Consider the following 26,593-nt stretch of genomic DNA (forward strand, 5'->3'; position numbering starts at 1 on the left):
CAGCTGCATTGTCCCCTTTTCTTAAATGAATCCGGGTTATGGCATGCAAGTTTGGAGGGTGTTATTTCACACCTGGACTGAATCAGTGGAGAGCGGGAAAGGCATGCTACAAAAAAATAAATAAATGTTCTCTTGTTGTAGGTCAGGACATGTCAAGGGTTGTTTTACATGAAACAGATGAGCTTTTGCCAGCTTACAAAAGCTAGTGTTTGCAGGTCTGTGGCTAAGATGCTTTCAAACCTGGGGCCAAATGGGTTATGCAGGGGGCCAGGTGCACCCCTCCCCAAAATAGCAGGTGGCAAGAGCTCCAGAGCGGTCTCCCCTTTGCCCCACTAGCTTACTTTAAAAAAAAAAATGCAGCTATGATGTCATATTGAAAAAGCACATGAACCAGAGTGGCTACAACTCTCATAACAGGTGTAGTTGATGGTTTCAATTTCAAATCTGGCTTCTTGTAAAGCAGTTGCTATGACATCATCCACTGCAATTTGAGAACTTCAGTCTACGAGGATGGAATATTGACAGGAGAAATGGACTCTGATCTGGGCTACTTCAACTGCGTACTCTGTCTTATCAAAAACTTCTGGAAAAGGCCCTGCAGCAAGAAGTCCCCCATTCTGCAGAATCCAGTATCCAAAACAGGCTCGTCCCTGAGCATAGCAAAGTAAAGGCAGGCAAGTTTAGCAGCGCCCTCTTTAAAAATGCCAGGCTTCCCATTTATTGAACTAATACTAGCACAATATATGGGGAGGGTTTAATACACCCCCCATGCAGTAACTCCTGCTAACTCCTTTTAAGCTTTGGAAAAAAAGACTGTTCTACTTGCATCTCATCCAATTCCCCCCGCCCTTTTGCAAGGGTGGTAAATTAATCTACACATGCAAATTAATCTACTGAAATTTAAGGGACCCAAGTCGTGTTCCTTAATTTCAGTGGCTCTACTCTGAATAAAGCCTAGTTTCACAGCACCATTTGCCATATAGTCCTACATTACATTATTCTGTATAACTATGGTTTAGGCTTGCGTGAGCTGGAAAAACGTACACAAAGAAATTCCTGCCTTCACCTTCATGGGTTGTTTTCCTAGCCAAACCCCAATTCAGCAATTACTTACCAGGCTTCTAGCTAAGATTTTTTATATTAAAAGGTAGAGCTGGGCTATTCAGAGAGCTTCATCTGTACCAGAGGGAAGATTTTGCATATGCAAGAAGTTGGTTAAAATGTAGAACATTCCTCTCCCCTGCCCAGTTGATTTTAGTTGATTTTCTCACCATTAAATCTTTATAGAGCTGCTTGCAATTCATGAGGGAGGAGGCAGCTTGTCTTACCATTCAGGAAAGAATACTATAAATGTCTGATTCCACTTTGTTTGCAGATTGAAAATGTGCATTAAAAAGCACATGTAGTAGGATCAGTTGGGCCCAGGGCTGAACATGCCCTATTTCATCATCACTGAATGGTTTCCCTGAACAATCTCTAAATTTAATTCCATGAGCTGAAGTCAAATCCTTTAATCAAGGAGAAGATTAAAAGGGAGAAGTAGGTTATACTGCTTAAAAGTAACTGGCAAAATAGACTCCAGGGTCAACCATCCAGACTTTTAATCTCCTTAAATGTATTGCATACATTGGTTAACTCCACTCAAGATATATTGCAGCCTGTTTTGTTAAAATCTCTGCACATGCACGAAAGTGCTTGTAACATTTCTGAGTTACTTTACGGCCTCTTAAACACATTACAGAATGAAAAACATTGTCCCAACAATACACTTTCAGGAAGAAAAAAAAAAACTGAGGCACTCTGGGAAAGATTTCTTTCAATTTCTTGTTGAGTTTAGTCACAACCGCCCTAAGCTGTCTAAAGAACTGGAGTTATGTGCTGTTGACATGGGTAAGAGGGCTTTTAGAACTCCTTGCAATTCTTCTGACAAGATGTCCGACACCAGAGTAGAAATGTGGCATGTTGTGCCCATGATTTTATGACCTGATTTCTCTTCACTAGTTTACTGAACTCCCAACATTGTAAGGTTAGAGCGGGCACTAGGCAAGAAAATGTGGTTGAAAAACCACCTTTCTCTGTGGAATGGAAGCCTCAGCAGCAACTGCCTAAGCCCAACGAAACAAATCTTCCCCAACAGCAGTAGTAGTATCTCCCAGATCTGTATTACAAAGTTACCGCTGGAAAAAGTGGGAGGATAAATTATGCCAGAATTGCCCGTACTGTACCTGGCCTAAGAACACAAGCAATTTCAAGGGCTGTCCAATTTTTGCTTCTTTCAAGTGCATTATCTTTGCTTAGAACAATCTGCTTTGGTGAAACAATTGCAGTGGCTAACTGGAGTATCGCACAATTTCCACAAAGAGCCATGAAAAGGTGGTCAGGCTGCAATATAAAAACAGGATCAGCAACTTTTTCTCTATTCTGTAGACACAGTGTTCAGTCTTGGATCCCCATCATCCCTCCCCACTGGCTAAAGTGGTTGGGAATTATTATTACTATTATTATTATTATTATTTAGAGAATGATGGGAGTTATAGTATGGGGGGGGCAAAGTCGAACACTTGATATAGACCAATTCTCATTACTACTTGGTGAAACCTCTCTCCTTCAATCCAGTGAGGTGGTTTTTTGGCCATCCCAGAATGGGAGTATCCAGAACAGAAGTAGCAATCCAAACACAGAGCAATTGATCCAGCTCCTGCAAAGTAGCATGTCACAATTTCTGTAATATTAACTGAAACCATGCACCAAGTGGTCTGCCTGGCAGGCAACAACTTGGCCATGGTGACATGCACATAAATTTACTGCAGATTAGAAAGAAGCTGTTAAAGAGATTGGTCTTGGACCTCTGGGACATGCCCTTCTTTAGAATGCACACAGGAGAACAGAAACTCTTCCCCATTTCAATCTCATTCCTTATCTAAAATTAAAACCTAGCTGCTTCAAAGCGAACCTTGGAACATCATTGGCAGCCAAGCACTACCCGTCTTGAGGCCGTGTTTTGGTTAAAAAAAAAAATGCACGGCAGCATTTCAGTAATTTTGTCCCTCTCCAGCCCCCTTAGACAGAGAACTACCTGTAGCAATTGCCAGCCAAAGAGAAACAGGCCCATCAATTAACAGGCAGGTATTATACTTCCATATACAGTAACAACAGGGTGGAAGAGGGGTAGACAGAACAAAATTCCGATTCAACATTTTCAAGTAGAAAATCCCACCTCTGAATTAGACACAGATGAAAGCCCAGTCCATTTAAACAGCTAAGGAAGGGTTGTCTTTGGAACAAGAAAAAGTTTAAACTCTCAGGTGTTGTAAAAACAGAAAGGCTTGTTTCTGAATCCTTGCATCCACCACGAAAAGAAGCTGCTGAGAACGGCGGCAGTGACAGAAGCCCGGCTGAGGGGGTGAAATGAGGTACCATAAGGACAATGATTTGAAGGAGAAAAAAGAAAAGTTCAAACAATGTTGGGGTGGCAGGAGAGCAGAGACTGAGGCTCTAAAACGTCTCTGCTTTTCAAGCCTACGGCATTAACCTCTCAATGCATCTCCTACCTACAGTCAAGAAGAAGAAAAACAGGTGATAAATTCCCCCCCTTTTAGCCTGTACTCTTAGTGAAACACATAGTACAGAGCAGAAGAGATGCTTGGGTTCAGGCCTCCCAGCTTGGTCTACACTAGCACTGAGTCATGAAGTGAGGGCGAATGCTATCCAGCCGGCGGGTTAGGATGTCACACCCAGTATCTGTGACCAGAAGTGTGTGTTCAAACTGGGCAGAACGCTTCCCGTCTCGCGTCACAGCAGTCCAGCCATCAGGCCAGGTCTCATCTTGCCACCCACCTAATGAGAAGAATGCAAAAAGTTAGAACTTCTTGTTTAAAGGGGGGAGAACGTCATACGTTTTTAAAGGAGTTTTTGATCAGCAGTTTTAGGTTTTGGGTTTGTTTTTTTACTTTTGTAAATGATGCCTGTGTCTTTTCTTCCTGCGCCTCCTCTATTCACTTCCATTTTTGTTGTTGGCCAGGGCATCCTGCTGACACTCATAATATACTATCCCAGCGTATTGCTTACATTCATTCATCTATTTGTTATTTATTTTATGAACCACTTTCTATGAGGCGTATCAAAGTGATTCCAGTATAAAAAGAATGGCCAATAAAAGCATCAATAATACAGCACAAATTATCTCCTTAATTTAACTAAGGTCTGCATTGTGCAAAATGGTTGGCGAATAGAGAATCTATCTTACCAAATCTGTTAACAATGGCTGGAAATGCTCTGAAATGTAATAGTTACACAAAAAGGTAGAGACTAGGTAAAAGGTTGAGAAAACCAAAGACCACCTCAGAATCTCTTGAAGTAAAAACTTTTAAGAAATACGATGCTCAACAGTGTGGCTCTTTTCTGTTGTCCAATTGGACCTGGAATGTTTTTGGAAGAATTTGACTGTTCATATGACCTTGTTAAGAACTGGTAACATTTCACTTAGATGACTTTACGGGTGATATAATCCTTTGTGCCCACATGAACAAGTTGTAATGCCAGGAATACAGTACATACCGCAAAGACATTATTTAGTAATGCTCAGCAGGAAATTGCTGTTGTAGTAAATAAGTTATAGGTGAGCCACAAAGCACTGAGAAGCATTAACCCTGTAGGTGTTTCCTGAGTAGAGACCAAGAAACGTCATTCAGAAAAATGGCTGCAATCAGAATTAGATCCACAGCTGCATAATTACCTTCACAGATCATTGGTTCTATTGTAAACGCATGGCCAGGCTTCATTACACCAACAGCCTTATTTTCTGAAAAAGCAAAAGGGATCAAGAGAGTGTAAGAGTTCGCAGAAGGTAAGAGATACAAGATAAAATGCAATGGGAACTTAATGGTGGTAATTTTGTTTCTACCTCTGGATTGGGATGCAACACAAAACTGTGGTTTGTGCCAACCATAGCGTTGAAAGGTCAAACTATGGTTTTTTGAGTTCTGATTTACAACATGCAAACCATCGCTTGACTGCTTTGGTTTCCCATGTGTTCAACACTCAGCTTAAGTTCACTCCTGCCCCATTTCCACGGAGCAGCAGCCTCTTTAGGTGAGGTAATGAGCCCAAAGTGATTTGTCAATTCAGAATACAACCAGTCCCAGTTAGCACAAACTATGGTTTGCAAATCAGCCGCACAACTGTGGTTTCAGATCCTGGTCTGTAAATCCAAAAGAAACCATGGTTTCGAAGCAGGCTCAGGTTCAGATGTTAAAATGAGCCAGTTTAGCTAAACAGCTCACAATTCCGCATTATTCCTGAGACCAAGGCTCTAGCTATATTTGAGGAGATACATGTGTGGTCTATACAGGAGCACAGACCAAACTGTGGAGCCAATATTGTGAAGTCAGTCTCACAGAGGACATGCCCCAGCCAGGTAAAAAAGTAGGTGGGTGGCAACTCAGGAGAGTCCTTTCTCACTGGTGGTGTTTGTTTGTGGACTGCCCTTCCACACAAAGTAAAGTCAGCTACAACTCACTTGTTTTGTAATTTTATTGCTGTTGGTTTTGAGTTAGGATGGCACTGTTTTAATTTCTCCCTTTTCTGCTCTTAGGTTATTAGATTTCTTCTTCTTTAAACAACAACAACCTTAACTGTTCTGCTGCTTTTATTGTTGAACTGGTGGTCTTTGCATGTCATTTCAAATATACAGAGATGATAATAGTATCAATAAATATATAGCGGCTTCATACAGGCAGACCTTTAGCCCAGCTCTGTCTGCTTCAAATGGCAGCAGTTTCATTAGATCCTTTGTACTGGGAATAGCAGAGACAGAAACTGGGGCTCCCTGCATGGAAAGCAAATACTCTCCTACAACCCACTAATGCCCACTATATATCTTTGACTCCAATTCCCAACAAATACGGCCATGTTGGCAGGGGGTTGATGGGAGTTTTAGTCCAAAACATCTGAAGAACACCAGGTTAGAGAAGGCTGCCTTACTGCCGTGCTTCTGACCTATAATAAGGCGTATTTAAGCTGATAATCGCTGTCACAAGGATGGTTAGAGAGGGAGGCTACTTTTCGCTCTTGGGCCAATCTGAATTGAACTATGTGAAGCATGTACCTCTGCTATCTCTGCAAAACTTACCCCAAAAGCTCTTTATGGCTACAGCTCACAGGATGTGGGAATTCATTATTTCAGTCTGGGGAAGTGCATGGAATAGTTAATTCTTAATGATTGCTATCAACCGAGAAGCAGCGGACACTGCCCATACTTACTGGCATAATGTGGCACATTGGGAGCTGTGTGGAAAAGCTTATGAATCCCATGCCCGCAGTAGCTCCGAACTACGGAAAATCCATTGGCTTGAGCATGCTTCTGTATAATATTTCCCAGCTCTCTATATCGAACACCAGGTTTCACTGCAAAGTAAGTCATACGTTACTTTACTAAAATGAACACAAACAGGATCAGCTAATTGATGAAGGCAACGGTTATTATTTGTATTTCTGCCCAGCGGAAATGATCCTTTGTGTGCACAAGAACATTCAGCAACAGGCAAACACCACCCCTCAAAGGAGATCTTACGGCAGAAAAGTATTCTAAGGGAGGGAATTCTAATCTAATACTTCAGAAATGCAAGACTCAGATTCTGATATTCAGACACTTATGCTGGTAATCTTTTCCAATCTAGCTTTCACTGCTAAAAAAAAAAAAAGAAATGAACCTTTGCAAATGCCAAACATTTCATAGGAAATAACTCCAGTCATCTGTGCAACCTACGCATGTGTTTAACTGTCAAAGCTCACTGTCTGGCCTACTAAGTATTTGCAGACTATCCCACAAACAAAATCAAAACAAAAAGCTTATAGTGTGCCTAAAGCTGATAAATTTCAGAGTATGCCTTCAAACACTTCTGTTTATTTAATATTTATCACCCCTTTGTAAGGACAGAAATCTGACAAGATAAACAGACTGCAGCTATCAAGATATCCAGAAAGAAATCCTGAACTTGATGCTCCATCTCTTTTGTAGCTGAATCTCCACAAATGAGTCCATTCAAGCCTGAGTATTCAAGCAATTTATTGCAATTAATCACTCCAGACTGATCTTTGTATGCCATTCAGTAGCACCGAAGGTATAGCTTTTGGCAGTGATTTGGCACAGTGCATTACCTTGGATTAAGGCACGCTCCATATTGACACAGTGCCCAGAATATCTAGCAGTCTATCAGTCAAATGTCAGAGATAAAACAAGAAAGAAAAAATTGAGACATGAAACCATAGGCTCCAGCCAGCCCTTACCTGCATCAATGGCTTGCATTAGGCACTCGTATGTTGTCTGGACTAGCTTCTTTGCGCCCTCGTCAACTTCCCCAACATAAAATGTCTCATTGAGATCCCCATGATAACCATTACGATAAACAGTAATGTCCACTGTAAAGAACAAGAGAAAACATTGCATTTCCTGTATTTCATGTTTCTGACCCTAAAATTATTATAAAAGAAATGTGATTAAATTGAGGAAAGATGCCATAAAACCAGCAAGTACAGAGGGAATGAGAAGCTATATTAAGAAGCTTTCCTGACATCATTAAGGCTATGCACTTTATTAGGAGTAAGCACCCATGAACGCAGTGCTGCAAAGGATTACACTGCAAATCGACTTCTGTCATCCCCAAACAGGTCAGAGTGAATGGGTATCAATGTCATATTGGAGAAGGAAGGGGGAACTTTAAGACAAAAAACAACCAGTTGTAGCCAATAAAAATATCGTTTTGACAGCAGTGCCCCGGTTTATGATGTGCGTAAACTGTAAGAGTTAACGTGGAGGCAATTCTCCTTTGAGACAGGTGGACTTCATGGGACAAGCTTTAGGCCTCTTACAGCCCTAGGATCTGGGGATGAAAACCAAGAGTGGAAAAGCAGAGCCATAGGCTCACTGTGAGGGGTGCAGAAAGACCTCTCATGAGACTTGACAAATATAAGTTTACTTGACCAGTTTCTGTTTTAAAAAGGTGTCACTGCTGGTCAGAAGGGACACTGTGCTAGACACACTCCTATTCATTAGTGGCATCTTTCCAAACATCATACCAAGTTTTTAAAAGGATACTAAAATTACTTAATCGGTTTTCCTACCATTAACGATATCACCCTCTTGTAAGCGTCGCCTGTCTGGGATTCCATGGCAGATCACTTCATTTACTGACGTGCAGCAAGACTTAGGAAAATTATAATAATTCAGCGGGGAAGGATAGCAATTTCTGGCAATGCAAGCCTGAAAGAGATTTTGAAATACTCATATTATTCTAAAGGAGTTAGGAGACAAAGGCAAGGGGCCTAAGTGTGACAATCTGGAAATATGATCCACCAAACCAGCATGACTTACGTCCAAGTCAATTTATTTAGGAATGAGCTGGTAACCTTTTCCTAGACCAAATGTTTCAGTGCTGTGCTAAGCTTCTGGATTACATGGGGGTCTTCTTAACCAAACAGTCCTGTGAAACACAGCTTGCTACTCTACCCTACATTAACAGCTGTCTGACTCATATGCACGTTACATGCTTCCATGTAACATATCCGCAAGGGGAAAAAATCTAAATGATTTTTTGAGAATAATCTGCCCCTGGCTGTAAATTCAGGAGCTGGTGCACTGAGGTAGCCAAAGGACTGAGCTCTGAACCAGCAAGTCCCCAAGTCAAATGTTCCCCATACCACAAACTCCAGACAGATTTAGGCAAGTCATAGAATCATAAAATTCTAGAGTTTGAAGGAACCCTAAGTATCATCTAGTCCAAGCCCCTGCAATGCAGAAATATGCAGCTGTCAGGCTACGGGGACTCGGCTTCCTCCCTCCCTTTGGCTGTAGATAAGCAGAACAAAGTGAAAAGAGTCTTTAATGATCATAGAGGAGGAAAAAAAAACAGAGCAGCCATCCTCGGAATGAAGGTACTCCCAATTAAGGTTTCCACCCACTCCCCCCCCCAGTCACTTCCGTCTTGCAACCTGATCTCGCAACCACTGTGCTTTTTGTGTAGCCACCTTATCTGCTCTACGTGACCTTGGCCTGATAGGCTAGACACTTTTCGGTGAGAGAGAGTCTGTTGGTTCTCTCTCTGTTCCTGTTCTTCTTCACTTTGCTGTTCACCCCCCCAGTTCTTCCCAACTTTTGCCTTCAGAACTATGCCCCTCTGCAAACCACTGTTCCAAATCTGTACTGCCCCACTGCTCCTGGGCAGCTTCAGGATCTTGGTCAGGAGCAGGGGGGTGGGGAGACTCCCACCATTCTTCATCAGAGCAGTATTCCTCAGCCTGGTCTCTGGCAACAGCTGTCCCATACAGTGATCGAACCTGCAACCTCAGTGTTATCAGCACCAGGCAACATGGGGAAGGACCACAGCACAAGCTCTGCATACCAAAGGTCCAGGTTCAATTCTAAACATCTCCATTTCAAGAAAGGATGAAGTAGAAAGACCTCTGTCTGAGACCCAGACCTGCTATCATAGGCTATAATATGACTTGGTATTAGGCAGCTATGTTCAATGCAGGTACAATAATACAGACTTACTTTATAAGGACATTTTAAAAACTTATCTGAAGCCCCTGGAACTATAGCGCCATTTAAATGCTATGCATATTTTTAAAATCTTTACTTTTCTTTAATATGATTTCATCCGCTTAATGCAGCAATGTGCAAGTCTGAAACCCTGCTGAGATAACTTCTATTAATAATTTAAAAAACTATTTCCACTGCAGTGGGAGGATGGGTAGAGTTGCACCTTAGTGCTTACAGCCTCCTTGAAACATCCTGGCATATGTGCCAGAGTGGCATACGGGGCAGCAGAATGCCACATCCTACAACTACTGTTTACAGAGCAAACTTGGTAGGAAATAAGGTGGGCAAGGAAGGACATTTTACAATACTATATTGGGCCCATTAGAAAATGTCAGAGGCTACACATATGGAAGCAAATGACACCGGAGAACCTTTGGCATTCTCAGGTTGCTTTAAGAAATGGAAATTGTAGTTTGAGCGATGGAGTATGTATAGTTGTAACTGCACAGGAAAATCAAGGAAGCGTGTTACCAAATATACCAATTATAAAGGCACAGCAGAAACAAAAATCCAGAAGCTCAGTGAAGTATCCTTACTAGATGAACAGCGTGGTCTATTTCTTCAGTAGTTACACCTGGCTTTACCATCATGGCAGCAACATCTAATACCTCTCTAGCAAGCTGCAAGACAAAGAAGCAGAGTTTATCATCAAGACAGAGGCCACATTCACATATAACAAGTCAGGGTTTCCGACTTATCACAGGTTACCAATGAACAAGCAGAGAATTACTGCACATTGGCCGACAGCTCTCACTTTGCTTCTCCCCTAGAGTGAGCAAGAAAAACAAATGAAGAAGGCCTTGACATCCTGTTATGTCCAAACCAGGAATCTGCCATGCTACTCCTTAAGCCATAGTCACTAGCCTACCCTAAGCAATGGTTTGTTGTTGGTTTACGGACTGTGGTTTCCTAGGAAGTGGCAAACCATGATCCCTCATTCAGACATTACAAGAAGTGCAAGGCTTTCTGGTTTGTTTATTCTGCCCACACCAGAGGAGGAACGAAATAGCAGCAATCAGAAAGTATGCAGTAGAACACTGCTAATTCATTGTAAGCTACAGATAGGGCAAGACAGACCATAAACCAGGACAAATGTTCTTGTGATAAGAGAAGTGACGACCAATACCAAATGCGATTTCCTCCCCATGAAGTCTTTCCCCCAGGAGGCAGAAAATAAGTGGTAGACACACAGCTTTTGTAACCACCATTTATATAAAACAGAACAAATTAACTGAACTTTAGTAGCTTCTTCTGAAATTTTATAAATGCTGCTAATTCAAATGCATGGGGTGTTCAGAACGAACATATTAAAGCATGCATAAAACATTTGATTAGTGCCTAAATTTTAAAAAGTCATCATGCTGGCTAAAATATTCATTAACCAGAATTTCACGTACAAATCTTGACAAAACAAAATGAAATGTGGGGTACAGTTTTAAAAAATCGTTATACACAAATCCATGCAATTCTGGCAACTCTTGAGATACGGACCTTACCAGAAATCATGCTCAACATTATTCATTACATATGGTAAGATTTCACCTTTTTGGGTACACCTCAAATTATTTGTGCTTTTCACTCACACAAGCATGCAAAAACTATTCCCTCTTAAGATTTGTTGGGATTATAACATACTCCAAAATAGACTTACCCTACACACTATTCGCATCCCTTCTGTATCTTCTGCAGAAAGAATTTTTATCTGAGAAGTTCCTTTAAGAGCCTGCTCCGATTCAGACATGCCTAAAGAGAAACGTCAATTATTACCTAATCATAATAAAACGGATGCAAATTTCCCGTATCCCGAAACCTGCGCTAATGTAACTGAAATACAGTGGTGCCTTGCAAGACGAAAATAATCCGTTTCGCGAGTCTCTTCGTCTAGCGGTTTTTTCGTCTTGCAAAGCAACCCTATTAGCGGATTAGGGCTATTAGCGGCTTAGCGGCTATTAAAGGCTTAGCGGCTTAGCAGCTAAAAGGCTATTAGCGGCTTAGCGGCTTAGAAAAAGGGGGGGAAGCGAAAAAAAAGTTGCAAGACTCGCAAGACGTTTTCATCTTGCAAAGCAAGCCCATAGGGAAATTCGTCTTGCGAAGCGCATCGAAAAACGGAAAACCCTTTCGTCTAGTGGGTTTTTCGTCTTGCGAGGCGTTCGTCTTGCGGGGCACCACTGTAGCTCTTTTCAAGAGAAGCAGTAAAATGACACACACCCCAAAAAAACCCACCCCCAGGTTGGCAGTATTAACATTTAGCTTTTGAGTAGCAGAGAGATCCCTGACAATGCGTTAATGGTGAAAAGTATGCAGAGGGAGATGCATGGCAAGAGGTTTATGATATAAAGGGACACAAAACCCACATATCAAACAGCACTTGGGAAAGTGACTTTTCTTCTTCCTCATTCTCACGTTTTGACTACCCACCCACCATATTTGCACCCCCCCCCCCTTGTGAAAGAAAAGTCTAGCAGGAACTCAATATGACTCAACTCTCTGACTTTTAGAAAACATCTGAAGGCAGCCCTGTTTAGGGAAGTTTTTAATGTTTGATGTTTTATCGTGTTTTTAATATTCTGTTGAGAGCTGCCCAGAGCAGCTGGAAAGGCCCAGTAAGATGGAAAGGGTATAAGAAATAAGTGTGTGTGTGCGTATATACAGTGGTACCTCAGGTTAAGTACTTAATTCGTTCCAGAGGTCTGTTCTTAACCTGAAACTGTTCTTAACCTGAAGCACCACTTTAGCTAATGGGGCCTCCCACTACTGCTGCCGCACCACCGGAGCACAATTTCTGTTCTCTTCCTGAAGCGAAATTCTTAACCCGAGGTATTATTTCTGGGTTAGCGGAATCTGTAACTTGAAGCGTATGTAACCTGAAGTGTATGTAACCTGAGGTACCACTGTGTGTGTGTGTGTGTGTGTGTATTATTTAGGGGTCTCCAATTTTTTTGGACCTGGGGGCACATTAGGAAATCTAGGATACTGTTGTGGGCAACATATACACGAACTAAAGGAAGCACAATGAATGATGCACAGGTTTTCACCACTTCCCACCCCAGAAAACAATCAGCACCTCTACACACACACACCAAACAAATTGAATACAGACAGAAACTGCCCCCTCAAAAAAGTCAAACCCTCTCTGCATAAACAACAAAAAAAGCCGAGAGTATTGGTGAGCACTAAAGGGGATGTCTGAGGGGGCTATAGTTCCCTTGCATATCTCATGGGATACCCCACTATTTATGGACTCTGATCAAGGGGGCATTCAAACATGTTTTTTGGGGGGGGGGTCCTCTCCCCAAACTTACTTTTTTCCCAAGCAATTCATTTGACACAGTTCTCTAGCTAGAAACTGTGGCTGAAACAGCATGGACTGCTGCTATATACTAAATTTCTGCTATCCAGTGAGAGCATAGAGTCAATGCTAGATTTGGGGATTCAAGAAACATCACTGTTTGAGACCTTCACAGGGGTTTTTAAGTGCTTTTTGAAGCCTTGTTTTCTAAAGGAACTGGTTGCTAAAAATAAGCTTAGCTTTTGATAAGCCCATCTGAGACAAATCCATTTTGAAAGAAAATTAATGTAGCCTAAATCAAACGCAAGTTTGAAAAGTGAGAATTGTTCTGTATCTGCAATTACCTAGCGGGTGATCAGCATAATCCGGCCTTTGAATGTAACTCGGCACAGGTCTTGTTGGCATCTAAATAAAGCACAATTGGGATTTAAACATTTTTATTTTCATAGCCTATGCAATAGCAATTGTTTAAAGCCCAAAGCTTATAACATAACAAAACACCAAACAAAACAAGATTTATTCCCCAACAATAAAACCATGGTTTCAGATTATAGAGTCAGATTTTTGGTAGTAAACAAACCATAGTTAAGCTGAGCAGAGTTTGGACAAACAAACAAACAAACAAACAAACAAACAATGGTTTCAGAAACTATATCTTAATAATGCAAACCCACCAACTGAGGAATTTATTTAATAGTAAGAACAGGTAGTTATTATTTTTGTTTGTTATTATGGTTTGTATTTTTGTGTTTTTATATTGTAAACTGCCCTATAAACTTTGGCAAAGGGCAGTATAGATATTGAATAAACGATAATAATTTCTGAGCAAAGAAATCACAAGACACTGCTTTTGGGGAAACCCCAAAATGATTGTGCTTGTTGTTACATTAATCAGATCTACTGCAGAGGGGAGTGATTACCCTTTATTATCAAGTGTTTCTTCAAAAACTGAAACACCAGATGAATTTCATCTCCCACTACTACAGAATGAAAACCCTCTTCCACAAAGCATTCAGTGCACAAAGGCAAGAGCAGAGTTACCTGCTAGGCAACTTTGTTTTTAAACTCGTGTCCCACATACATACATTCCGCAAGCTTTCTGGTTCTGCAGTACCGCCACAGAGATTCTGTCTCCCTGCTTTGCCCCCATTCCACCTTCTCCAACACAAAATGAGCTATATGCACCAAATCCCACAACACACTTTGAGGTTCTTAGTACTAGAGGACCAATAAGTGTTGCCAAATCAGATCTACTCACATTAAATTGCTCTGCTGCTTAGCAGTATATGCTCAGCCATTTGCAGGCTGAAAGATACCTGTGGGCTGGGGAATGGAGCATGAGAGCATGACTATTAAATTATTGAATATCCAGCTAAAATTGATTTGACCGCCCCCTTCCTTTCCTTTGTTCTCCTTCCGTAGGATTAATTTATACTCTCCTAATGCTGTCTTCTAATTTATTATAGTGCCTTGACTTTTTTTTTAGCAGCATATTGTCCCCTGAAAACCTAACAACCAGAATTGTGTAAGTGTCTTACAAAATTACAGTTCTATTACCATTTTTCCAACTGGGCAGCATAATTGCTAAGAAATTTTCTTACTGCAGTTTCATCACCAGCAGGATTTAAAAGTGATACACCATTTCAGTTATTTCAGCTACTTACCAGTGGATAATGTGGCCTAAGTTTTCCAGTATATCGATAGCCAGCCCAGGGATCTGTGTTAATGTCACCATCTACAGTCCAGGCAGAAACCTCCCGCTTCGCTTTTTCATCCTCTGTAAAAAAAACAACCCAACAAAACAAAATTACAAAATAATGCTATAATTATAAGACAACCAACTTCATAAAAAACCCAGAAGGAATATCTGTCAAAAAGGAATTAGAGAAGTATATTCATAACTCTTCCTTTTCCTTTAGAATAGGACTTTTTAAAGCTTGCTTTCCCCTTGAAATCCAGATCCAATCTACTTTTTTTTTTGTTAAAAGGCTCCTGAAACTGGATTAAGATATGATACATAAGCAACCTAACCTAGATTTCAAGATTGCAACTACAACCAGAACACAGATCAAATCCTTCAACCTTGTCACTAATGGCAGCAAACACAGAGCCATTATTTGAAAGTTTATGGCTTCCACGAGTGCCACGGACTTTCTGTTTACTTTCTGTGCTTTTATTCGCATCAGCTTCTCTCAACCACATTGGCCATTAATAATATTCCAACAGCATTCCCAGCTATTTAGAAGTAACAGATGCGGTGAAGAACAGCAATGGTTAAGAAACAAAAAAGTCAAAACTCCAGTAACACACCCACTCACACTGGGTAAGACTGAGTGCATGGAAGACTCAGAAAATAAACAGAAGCTTTTTTTTTTGGGGGGGGGGGAGGAAACTAAAGCCTCAAACCTGCATCTGAGCTACACCAATTCAGACAAGGATAGCCTCACATGTAACTGAATGCCCATCCAAACAAATAACAAAATAAACAAAAAAAGATTATTGTACATAGAAAGGAAGCACATCAGGGAGAAGGCTAATCGAAAGCCCTTTCCCCCCACAACACCTAGCTTCTTGTTTGGAGAGAATGTGAAGGGAATGTGTGCTGTATGGAGTTGCATGCAATCACATGCAAGTCCATACCTGCAGTTTGAAGTGGTATAGTCAAGTTAGGTCCAACCGGTTGATCGCGATCTACAGGTCAATCGCCTGTGTGATCGTGGTCGATCAGTGGGACATTACTCCCGGCGCTATGTCCCTCCTTTGGCACTGCACTGAACGTTTTGCAATGCAGAAAGCGGAAGTAGTATTCTGTTGCGTGTGATCTACATTGGTGTCGTTGTTGGTGAGTGGCTTGTCGCATCACCCCACCAAAAAAACTCAGCAACTCTGCCCAACCCCCAAAAAAGCAACAACTTTGGCTTCTCCTCCCTCCAATGCCAATGCCAATTATTTTATACTGGGAGTAGATCACAGCCTCTTGAGAGTTTGACGTGCCTAATGAGAATTGGGCCAGAATTGTGAGGGACTTGGAAAGTAATGCTTAATAAAGGAGCACCCATCTTTACACTGGCCTTAAGTTGACACTAACAGAACTTTTTTCTCCCTATCTAATGGTCTTGAGATACAGGAGGTTGGATTTTGGTTGAACATGAAGATAAACATCTTAACAGAAAGAGCAGTTCACAGTGGGACAGATTACCCAAAGGGGGCCAGGCTCTCTGTTGCTGAAGGTCTTCAAGCAAATGTTGGAAAGCCATTTGGAATGCTTTAACAATGGAACAACTGGACTGAACAAGGGGCTGGATTAAATGGCTTACAACCCTCCCCTCCCCACCCCCTATAACTCTGTGCATGTCAGGGCGACAAAAGAGTATGATAAAAGCAAAAGTATTTTCTTACTTGCTTTCTTGTGCAGCAACTTGTGAGTAGCCCAGCTTCCCTTAAAACATTCCTTAAAGAAAAAAGAAAAAGGCAAGTGGTATAGAGTTAACAATGCTTTGCAATATATTTAAATCATATAAAGTAGTTCTGCAAGCTACAAGACATAGACTATAAAGTAGACAGGAGTATGTTTACATCATTAAGAAATCCAATTTCAGTTCAAACACAGTATGTTAATTGGAGAGGTCACATATGCACCACACATTTTAAGCACTATGATACCATTTTAACAGTTCATGGGGGAATCGTGAGGAACATAGTTTGCTAAGAGTGCTGTGAGCTATTAGGAGACTCCCTGTTCCCATCACAGAGCTACAATTCCCAGAGGATTACAGAAGAATAACTCCATGGCAAAAGGACCAATGGCACAGGTGAGGCGAACCTTCTTAGTACTCCATGCTTCCCCATTATTACATTGATGGTAATCCACCTTGAACAATATTTTCACAGCACCAAACAAGTAATTAGCCATATTATGGGTGGAAATTGCATCACTGCCAGCTCCACAATCCCCTAACTCCCTCTGCAGACTGTGTATGGATGCTTTCATTTCCTCTCCTGTCTCCAGGTGCCACCCCTCCCGGAGCCTCACATAGGTAAAGGTAAAGGGACCCCTGACCATTAGGTCCAGTCGTGACCGCTTCTGGGGTTGCGGCGCTCATCTTGCTTTATTGGCCGAGGGAGCCGGCGTACAGCTTCCAGGTCATGTGGCCAGCATGACAAAGCTGCTTCTGGCGAACCAGAGCTGCGCACAGAAACGCTGTTTACTTTCCCGCCGGAGCGGTACCTATTTATCTACTTGCGCTTTGACGTGCTTTCAAACTGCTAGGTTTGGCAGGAGCAGGGACCGTACAGCAGGAGCTCATCCCGTAACAGGGATTTGAACCGCCGACCTTCTGATCGGCAAGTCCTAGGCTCTGTGGTTTAACCCACAGCACCACCCGCATCCTGAGCCTCACATAAGGTAAAGGTAAAGGTACCCCTGCCCGTACGGGCCAGTCTTGACAGACTCTGGGGTTGTGCGCCCATCTCACTTAAGAGGCCAGGGGCCAGCGCTGTCCGGAGACACTTCCGGGTCACGTGGCCAGTGTGATATCGCTGCTCTGGCGAGCCAGAGCCGCACACGGAAACGCCGTTTACCTTCCCGCTGGTAAGCGGTCCCTATTTATCTACTTGCACCCGGAGGTGCTTTCGAACTGCTAAGTTGGCAGGCGCTGGGACCGAGCAGCGGGAGCGCACCCCGTTCGAACCGCCGACCTTTCGATCAGCAAGCCCTAGGCACTGAGGCTTTAACCCACAGCGCCAGAAGCCAAAGTTGTTGCTTTTTTGGGGGTTGGGCAGAGCCTCACATACCAGCTGCAAAATCCAAATCTAGCACCGACACCAAATCTAATTGTTTATATGCTTCCATTCACCATGCCCACCTTTCTGTCTTCCAAAAGGGGTCAAACTTGCACATGAAGCCATGTTGAATCAAATGAACATCTCCCGCTGTGTAATTGCCAAGAGCAAATGTGATTATTTCACCAGCAGCTATCATGTTATGGTGAAACTGTCCCATTTTGCTATTCGTGTAAGAAAAGTAATGGGATTTATGACACCGGAAGATTTTCCATTTTGTTTATTTGCTACCTCCAGAAGCAGCTTCAGCTAGCTCAAGGACACCATTTAGCTACTGATAAAGAGAGATTTGCACATTTTGGCTGGTTCCTCCCCCCAGGCCCTCTACTTTTCCACACTGGTGTCTTCACACAAAACACCAGATTAACTTGACACACACTGCAACCCTTGAATTGAGACAGAAGCGCAGCCCACTCCTGTTATCCTCCATAAACTTATTTAGACAGCTAAGGGAATTCACTTCAATGGGAACCGCCTTGTGATGAAGGGCGGTATATAAATTAAATAAATAAATAAATAAATCCAAAGGCTTGTTTTGTCCTCTTTTTTAATCGCCCTCAAAAAACAAACAAGCATTATTTGCCTGTGAAGCATCATCTCCAGCTCTGCGCACAACCTTGAAAACAATAATTCAGCTGCCAAGGCAGCAATAGTCAAAATTACTCATATTTTCTTTACTAAAAAACCTTCCCTTTTTTTGTCACACTCATCCCCTCCCTGCTACAGAAAAATAAGGAATCTGTCCCACTGTGGGCGATCAGGAAGACTCTGAAGCTCCAGATATGATGAAGGAACCATATTACCATTGTTATGCAGGCCAGAACCATTTCCAGTAAGAAATAAGGCAACTTCCTTAAAGCTGCTCCCACAATCTTTAACAGCACTAAACATGAAGCAGCGGTGGAGCCTGTTTCACACAGAAGCAGTACCAACTAATAAAAAGGCTGGGTGTTCCCTTTGCTCTTTTTGGACTACACTCCTAACATTTTAAGACAGTGGCTACAATCTATTCCTGCATTGTGTGGCAGGGACGTCAATACAGACCCATGTATAATGTGGGTGCCAGGAATACAGTCCACCAGTCACACGCAAAAAGCGTTTGTGTCCTAAAAAATGTCCTACTGAACGTTTACGTTTCTGTTTACCAGCAGTGCGTTAAAAGACAAGAGAACCGCTTTTAACAGCAGAAGGATTGTTTTTGTATTATCATTTTATTTATTAGAAAGATAAGCTTGGGAGACTTACAAAAACACACATTAAAAACAAGTGTAAAAGCAAGAGCAAAAAGATGATATATAAAAGAGCAGATGCAACTCATCCCTTTCCCACTGAAAAATAATGCTGGATTGGATTAACTCAAGGTCCTTCCGAAGGCTGTTTTCAAACATAACACAAGGGATGAGTCATCTCCTACCATTTCGTTTACTAGGAGATGAGATTTTCTGTTCTTGTGGTGTCTAACTCATGAAGGCATTGCTACCAGTTCCCCAACATTCGTAAATGGGCATTCTTGTGTCAGTGAGAGCTGATCCAACTTAGGTTACCACTGCAAACTTTGCAGCTCTTCCAAATGGGCCAACTAACCTTACAAAGGGGAAATGATGCTACTTTTATTTTTAATCACTCCAACAGTAAGAGCTGTGTGACAGTAGAACGGACTCCCTTGGAAGGTGGTGGACGCTCCTTCACTGGGGGGTTTTAAGCAGAGGTTGGGAGGCCATCTGTCATGGATGTCTTGGTTATGATTCCAGCATTGCAGGGGGATTAACTCGATGACCCTTGGGGTCCCTCTTCCAACTCTACAATTCTTTGATTCTATAATAATTCCATGCAAACAGCTTGTGGGGGTTTGCCTGAAAAGTGGTATATGAATAACTTAACTATATATCGTAAATGACTGTGGTCTGGTACTGAAAACAAAATTTATTGTGTGCTTGGATGCACCCTGTCCTTTCATTATAACTAACTTGCTCTGGTTGGTAGATCTTTGGGTTCTAGTAATAAAAACAAAGTTGATCTGCACAAGCCTAAGTCTGCACATTACAGCACGGACTTGTGTTTTTGTAAAGTTTATGATTCCAAACACAGGCTTCGATCATTCAGAGCCAATGGGTTGAATAGCAGGTTGGACCTGGCAGACCGGGGTTCTAAGTCCAACCTTCCAAGCGTGGACACTGAGCAGATCAGTCTCATGTAGGTGGATGAGAATTGGCACGTGAAAAACTGAACTCAAAGCACCACTGAATGAAGTAGATCAGTTTCAGTACAGCCATGCTGACTATGGCTGATAGAAGTAATCAAAAACATCTGGAGGGCACCAGGTTCACAAAGGCTGATCTAGTCAATCTCAGAGCTGGTCTGGGAGCATATGATGCTGCTATATCACTCCACCTACATCTAACGTTGAGGTACGAGTATCCTTGATTATATAGCTATTCACAAACAAATAGAAGGTATAAGCTCAGATCCCATCTGCGTGTATGTGATACTGGAGGGTTTCTGCCCCAAACTACATCATTTTACACTCATGTTTACCATTTTAATGTTCATTCAAGTAGTGTGAAGAGAGAGGCATCTTTCAAGTTTTGCTTCTTTTGTCTGGTTGGTGATAAGAAAAAAGTCCCAGTCCAACCCCTAGTATTCCCAATTCTAAGCGTCAACTAGTAAAGAGAAAGGTCTCTGCCTGAGACCTTGGAGAGCTGTTGTCACAGTGCAGACAATAATGGTCTAAATGGAGAATTACCAGTAATTGTGCCTCTGGATTGCTGAGAACTGCAGAGCGCTGTCTGTTTGGCCAGAGCACAGGCATCTTGTTTGGCCAATGTGAGAACAGGGTGCTGGATCCAGCAGGCCAACTTCTTATGTTCTTTGGATAAATTGTCTGACTTGCGTCCTCACATTTCTATCTTATTAATGTTACTCTTCCACCTGGTGCTCTTTTAGTTGTTTTGGTGCAAAATTTAGTCATTTTTAAATCAAAACACACTGAAGATTCCTATCGGCCTTTCAATGTATTAAAGGTCACTGTAAACAGATTCCGCTCTTATCACTCAGAGCTTTTAGGAGCCTGAGAAACTAGAATGGCAACACTAAGTTGCAGTAACTGTCTTTTTAGAACTCTCAACTCTAGGATAGTATTATGTTGCAGCATCAAGATTCAGAGATAGCTGAACACAACACTGATATATTTCTAACCCCAGAAATTAAGTGGTAAGTAGTAAGCTTATATCTCCAGGACTCAAGTACTTTTCTTTTAAAATATTGTTTTATCACACCTCTTGCTATGTGTGTAATTATAATGGTACAAGGCACAACAAAAAGATTTTACTGTTTGTGTCTTTGGGCACTTTATATTGTTTGTGTTTCTTTTAATCAATGGAAATGCCATTGAGGTTTGAGAGACTGAGTGATTTGGGGTTTGCAAGACTTCATGCATTCTACATTTCTTTTAAGAGGGGGGAAATCTATTATTATCTCATTTATAATTACAGTTTCCTGAAATCAGCATATTAGGAAATACAGTCAGTCAACATCAGACTACACCGTATTTTATTCTTTCCAAGAAATTTAGCTCTGAAGGACTAAAATCTGCAAAGTCAACTATGTATGACTATAACCAGGAAGAAAGTTGTGTCACATGGCCAAAGAAACAACTCCACATGATGCATGTTAAATAATTAACCCATGAAACTTTTAGCACAGTACAATGTCAAAGCCAATCATCAAGTGTGAATTTTTGAAATATTAGTTAAGAGGCTGTGTGTCAATCCCAGTGATTAAATTTCCCATGAGGCAGATACCCTAGATATCTAAGACAAAGCACACTTCTAACCCATATATGGGCAGAAACTGGCTTGCTTCTGAAAAATAAAGGTGCCACAGTTCAAACTGACTGAAAACCTCACAAGTCTGACAAACTGCAAACCTATGCATGCAAATAAATGATGAAAGTAATGTTCCCCACACATGCTCAGAGTCACCTTTCTCAATTATGTTCTAGGACTAGGTGAGACAATAAAAAAGTAAAATAGTTTCAGGGCTGAGTCCTGGCTCCAATAAAACCTCACGCTGAAACACACTGTGCACAAATAGTGCCACCAAAAAACAGAGCTCTCTATTTTGTTTCTGAAGCACAAACCTGAAGCGAAATCCACTCTGCAATAAAAATAAAGCACCGAAACAATTACTTGTAGATAGGCTGAGGGAAAAGCACACACAGCCATCATACCCGGCCCATTCTACCCGAAAAATGCCCTGCAAATCTTGATGACAGAGCTGAAATAGATAAAAACAGTTGTTGCCCATGGAAACACAGAACGGGGGACACACAAAAGGAAGAACCGCTTCAGCATTTCTGTGGCCTGTTTGCAGCAGGAGGCAGCGGTGCTCCGTAGGCTCCCCTGGTCCAGAATGGGGGCCCCCAAACCCAGCTCCTTCCCCACCTCTCCATTTCGACCTGTTTAAGAAACCCAGGGCCACAACAGGAGGGCGCTATTTTTGCCGGGGCGGGCGGGAAGGAAACCCACAGAGAGCATGGAAACAAGCAAATAATAAAACCCGTGTCTGTGTGGTTCAGACCTTTCCCAGGGCACCCAAGAGAGAAAGGGGGGCGTAAGGAGGCAAACCTGAGAGGCAGAGAGTCCTGCTTGCAATGGGGGCTCGGGAGCAGGCCCCTGGGAAGCTACTTCCGAGTAAAAAACGTGCTCGGGCTGCCTGGGGACGGGCCCAGCCCTCATGCGCCACCTGCTTTTCGGGGAGGACGGGAGGAGCTGCGGCAGGAGTTCTGGTAGCCATTCGCGGGCATAAAAACCCCCCTCCCAGGAAACTGTGGGAAGGAGGGCAGCAGCCGTGTTTTCCCTCAGCGGGCAGGGAACGTGGGAACGCCGGCCAGCCCGTGTCTTGGGCTGGGAGGAGGAGCAGCAGCCCGCGCGCCTCTGTCTCGCGCGCGGGAGCAGCAGCAGGGCTTACCTGCGAGCAGAAGTAGGAGCCCTGGATGCCCAGCTTGATGCAGGTGGGGCACTGCAGCTTGGCCTCGCTGCTGCAGCCCGACGTCTCGCACACCCGGGCCTCCACGGCCGCCATGCTGCTCGCTGGAGGAGCCACCGCCGCCGCCGCCACAAGAGCGGCCCAGCCAGGCGGCGGCAAACCGGGAAAGGGAGGAGGGAAAGGCGGAACTCTCCGCTGACTGAAACGGGGAGGAGCTCCAGGCCCGGCCTTGCCCGGCCCTGCCTTCGTTTGCCCGCTCTGGGTAGGCGCTTCTTCCGGCGGCTGGGCGAGAGCGGAGCAGGCCGACAAAAGGCGGGGTGTGTGGGTGTGTGGTTGGAGCAGGGCGGGAATGGGACAGGGTAAGCCGAGCCGTCGTCATTTCAGTCTCGGTTGCAAATATATATATATATTTGCCTCCCTCCTTTCCTTCATGTCCGGGTGCATTCAGCCCAGGGGCGATCATGAGGGCGTGCCTCTGGGCATGTGCAGAGTGCCTTTCCCTTCCAGAGACACGCGCAGCTCCGAGGCTGAACTCCCGAGTCGTGTGCGCCCCGGCGCCTCTTGCCTCCGAATGTAAGCACTAGGGATCCTGTTCCAACTTGTAAGTTTGATGGTGAAAGAAAAGGTCGGGTTGCTGGACGTGTTTTCTTCTCCAGGTTCTGGTGGCGGAGTAGTGGTGGTGTTGAGAAAAGAAGGGCTGCGGTGGGAGTTGTACCGATTTGAGGGCAGGAAAGGCCAAAGCGGGTGGGAGGTCGACTGTCAATGGGATGGTGCTTCAGGAAGTAAGATTTGTCCATTTCATTGCCCTCCCTATCTTATATTCAGTTCTCCACGTTTTGCAGCAATTTGCAATAAAGAAAGAAAGAAACTTCACCAGCACGTTAGTGCACACGTTTTTATGTGCAGTTTTGGCTAATGTGCACTTTTTTTGCAAGCAATTTCCTCCAAAGCAATGCATTTCTCTGTGTTTTATGTTCACCAGTATATTCAGTATTGTGCACTTTCCCATTAAAATCATTTACACTTGATTAAAAGTGCTTTGTTTTGGCTGGATTGTGTACATGCGTGTTGTAAACGGTGTTGTTTTTGCTGTTTTATTGATGCAAAAAGCACAAGTGTTTAAAAAACAAAATCAGCAAAACGGTGTATAGAAAATCAGATATGCAAGATTTCATAATAGAATTGATTTGATTAGATAGCTTTACTTTGAAAGTGAAGTGTTACATCTTACAGCAGTGGTGGCTAACGGTAACCCATGACTAGCAGACCAGATACAGCACTATTTTGATGCTAACATTCACTTTGGACCCCAGTACTGTACTTTAAAACTGACCCTTGACCTAAGGGTGCTGTCCACTAAAAATTGTCTTTTGAATTGCATCAAAAGGAAGCAAATGTTTGGCTGAACTTCATTGTCTTCCATTATTTCCCTTTATCCAGATGTTCTACTTCAATCACAAGGAATTACACATGGAGGGGGGAAAGAGAGAAATAATGGTTTTACTTGTTCATATAATGTTAAGTTTGCAGTTTTAATATTATTGTACATTCCCAGTACGTTTCCGAGCACAATTCAAAGTGTCAGTGCTGACCTTTAAAGCCCTAAACGGCCTCGGTCCTGTATACCTGAAGGAGCGTCTTCACCCCCATTGTTCAGCCCGGACACTGAGATCCAGCGCCGAGGGCCTTCTGGCGGTTCCTTCATTGCGAGAAGGTTACAGGGAACCAGGCAGAGGGCCTTCTCGGTAGTGGCGCCTGCCCTGTGGAACGCCCTCCGAGCAGATGTCAAGGCGATAAACAACTATTTTACTTTTAAAAGACAACTGAAGGCAGCCCTCTTTAGGGAAGTTTTTAATGTCTAATGCTGTATTGTTTTTAATATTCAGTTGGAAGCCGCCCAGAGTGGCTGGGGAAACCCAGCCAGATGGGTGGGGTATAAATAATAAATTATTATTATTATTATTATTATTATTATTATTATTATTATTATTACAAAGGTTGTGCTCCACCACCAATCTCTGCTGAGCAGTAGCAAAATTCCAGGGGGTTTCCGGCACTCACGCAGGATCGTTTCCACTGGGAATCAAGGAGCAATAAATTAGTTTATCGTACACATATTTACACCTGGGTCTACTTTGGAAAGAGCTCAGAGCATTACATCTCAAGAAGGGCTTGTTCCCCACAGCAGTACAGTACAGTCCAAGGCATCCTGCACGCCATCTCTGTGCCTCTGTCCCAGCCTGCTAAGATGTAGACTTGGATGTTGGTTTCCCTTTTTGTATTAATGACTTTGTCATTTTTAGCAACTTCTACCCCAAGTGAGGTCCTGGGCCTGGAAAGGAAGCTTAGCCCGTATTTTTCTACTGTCCTGGTGAATCTTCCCTTCAGAGTCTCAAATTCTAGCATTTTATTAATTTCTAACATTCACTAACTCTGTTATGGGTGTCTTGACACCCCCAAACTGTTACTCCATATCTGCAACAGTATATATTATACTGTTGCAACCACCCCAGGGACCTCATGGTGAAGGGCAGGTAAGAAATACTGTAAATAAATAAACAACTGGTTTGTACAGATTAGAAGGAAACGTAATGTATAGAAAATGTTGTGAAGCATTAAGAATGCAAAAACACATAATTGCACTGTCAAAAGCAGCCTCCAGAAGAAGTCATCCAACCCTCTGTACAGCATTAGGTTTCACTTAATATCTTCCAATGAAAATATTAATGACTTTGGCTCCAAGCCCTGAAATATACATAGCCATGCTCTTCTAGTTTTTCACAAGAATTTCCACAAAATGAAAAAATAAAGAGAAAATTCACAGAAAGCCAAATTAATTTGAAATTAATTTGAAGCCAAATTAAAGTAGTGGCATTCAAACTCCATCTTGTCAGTTGTAACAGGATGCTGGCATGTGCATAATAAAACATATTCTTTTTTTTGTGTCTAGTCATTAATAATAGTTTAATCAAAAATACATTGGATAATGGGAGTACATCAAGAACAGGATGTATTCAACATCCCCCTCCCATTCCTTCCACATTTCATGAATTATGGATGTGTAGACTATGATTCAGAGGTGCATATCTGTTTTCAGATCCACTCATAATTGGGTTTATTATATAGTTCCCCTGCGAACCATTTCTCATACATGCATACTCAGAGAGAATATAAACAGCTGCAATTCACTTTATTTATTAGATTGTATAAATGCTTAATATTTTACAAATTTCTAAGGGATATACAATATCAAAAACAAACAATAACATTAAACAGAATGCAAACTAAAACCAATAAACACCAATGTGAAAGTATATAAAAGCAAATTAAAACAAAAATTCAGGGCAACATTTACCTCGAAGGAATTATCTAAATAAAGATTCATAGGGTCCAGATTTTAAGCTTCTCCCTTCCCATGTACTACAATCTTATAGGGCGGCTCTGCTTTAGATTTCTTCATTATGTAAAACCAAACTGGTTTCTGCTAGAAGCAGGGCCTTCACTGTGGTGGCAACCACATGCCAGAACACCACCCCCTCAAGAGGTCTGCCAGGCTCATTTTAATAAAAGGTTTTAGGGCAACTATAAGCACTGTGTAACAACTGTGGTTGCGTCCTCTTTGTGACACTGCTTGTATTACAGATTTTGAATTGTATGCCACCTAGAGGTCTCTTGAATCAAACTGGCATGATACAATGAAATTATACCAGGATGGAAATGACTTAAGGGATGAGATGCTCAAGAGGAAACTATAAACCCTGACACACTGTTGCTTTTGTGAATGTAAATCCTCATTGGATCATGACCACAAACTCCACGAGAGTTTCACAAATGCTGCAAATGCTCCTGATAAACCTTCCAAAGGTTTACAGAAGATT

General features: G+C 42.4%; 1 protein-coding gene across 1 annotated transcript; it reads right to left on the reverse strand.

Moving 5' to 3' along the window:
• Nucleotides 1-1,584: 1,584 nt before the first annotated feature.
• Nucleotides 1,585-23,272, reverse strand: METAP1 (methionyl aminopeptidase 1). Its single transcript, XM_083756742.1, has 11 exons — nucleotides 22,698-23,272; nucleotides 16,287-16,338; nucleotides 14,552-14,664; nucleotides 13,232-13,292; nucleotides 11,250-11,341; nucleotides 10,135-10,218; nucleotides 8,122-8,260; nucleotides 7,288-7,419; nucleotides 6,262-6,405; nucleotides 4,736-4,801; nucleotides 1,585-3,837 (listed from the first exon to the last, which is right to left on the reverse strand). Exons 1-11 carry the CDS (start codon nucleotides 22,809-22,811, stop codon nucleotides 3,674-3,676), a joined length of 1,161 nt encoding a protein of 386 aa, XP_083612868.1. The 5' UTR covers nucleotides 22,812-23,272; the 3' UTR covers nucleotides 1,585-3,673.
• Nucleotides 23,273-26,593: the final 3,321 nt, after the last annotated feature.

This window comes from Podarcis gaigeae, assembly GCF_964106915.1.
Source record: "Podarcis gaigeae genome assembly, chromosome: 9".
Classification (NCBI taxonomy): Eukaryota; Metazoa; Chordata; class Lepidosauria; order Squamata; family Lacertidae; genus Podarcis; species Podarcis gaigeae.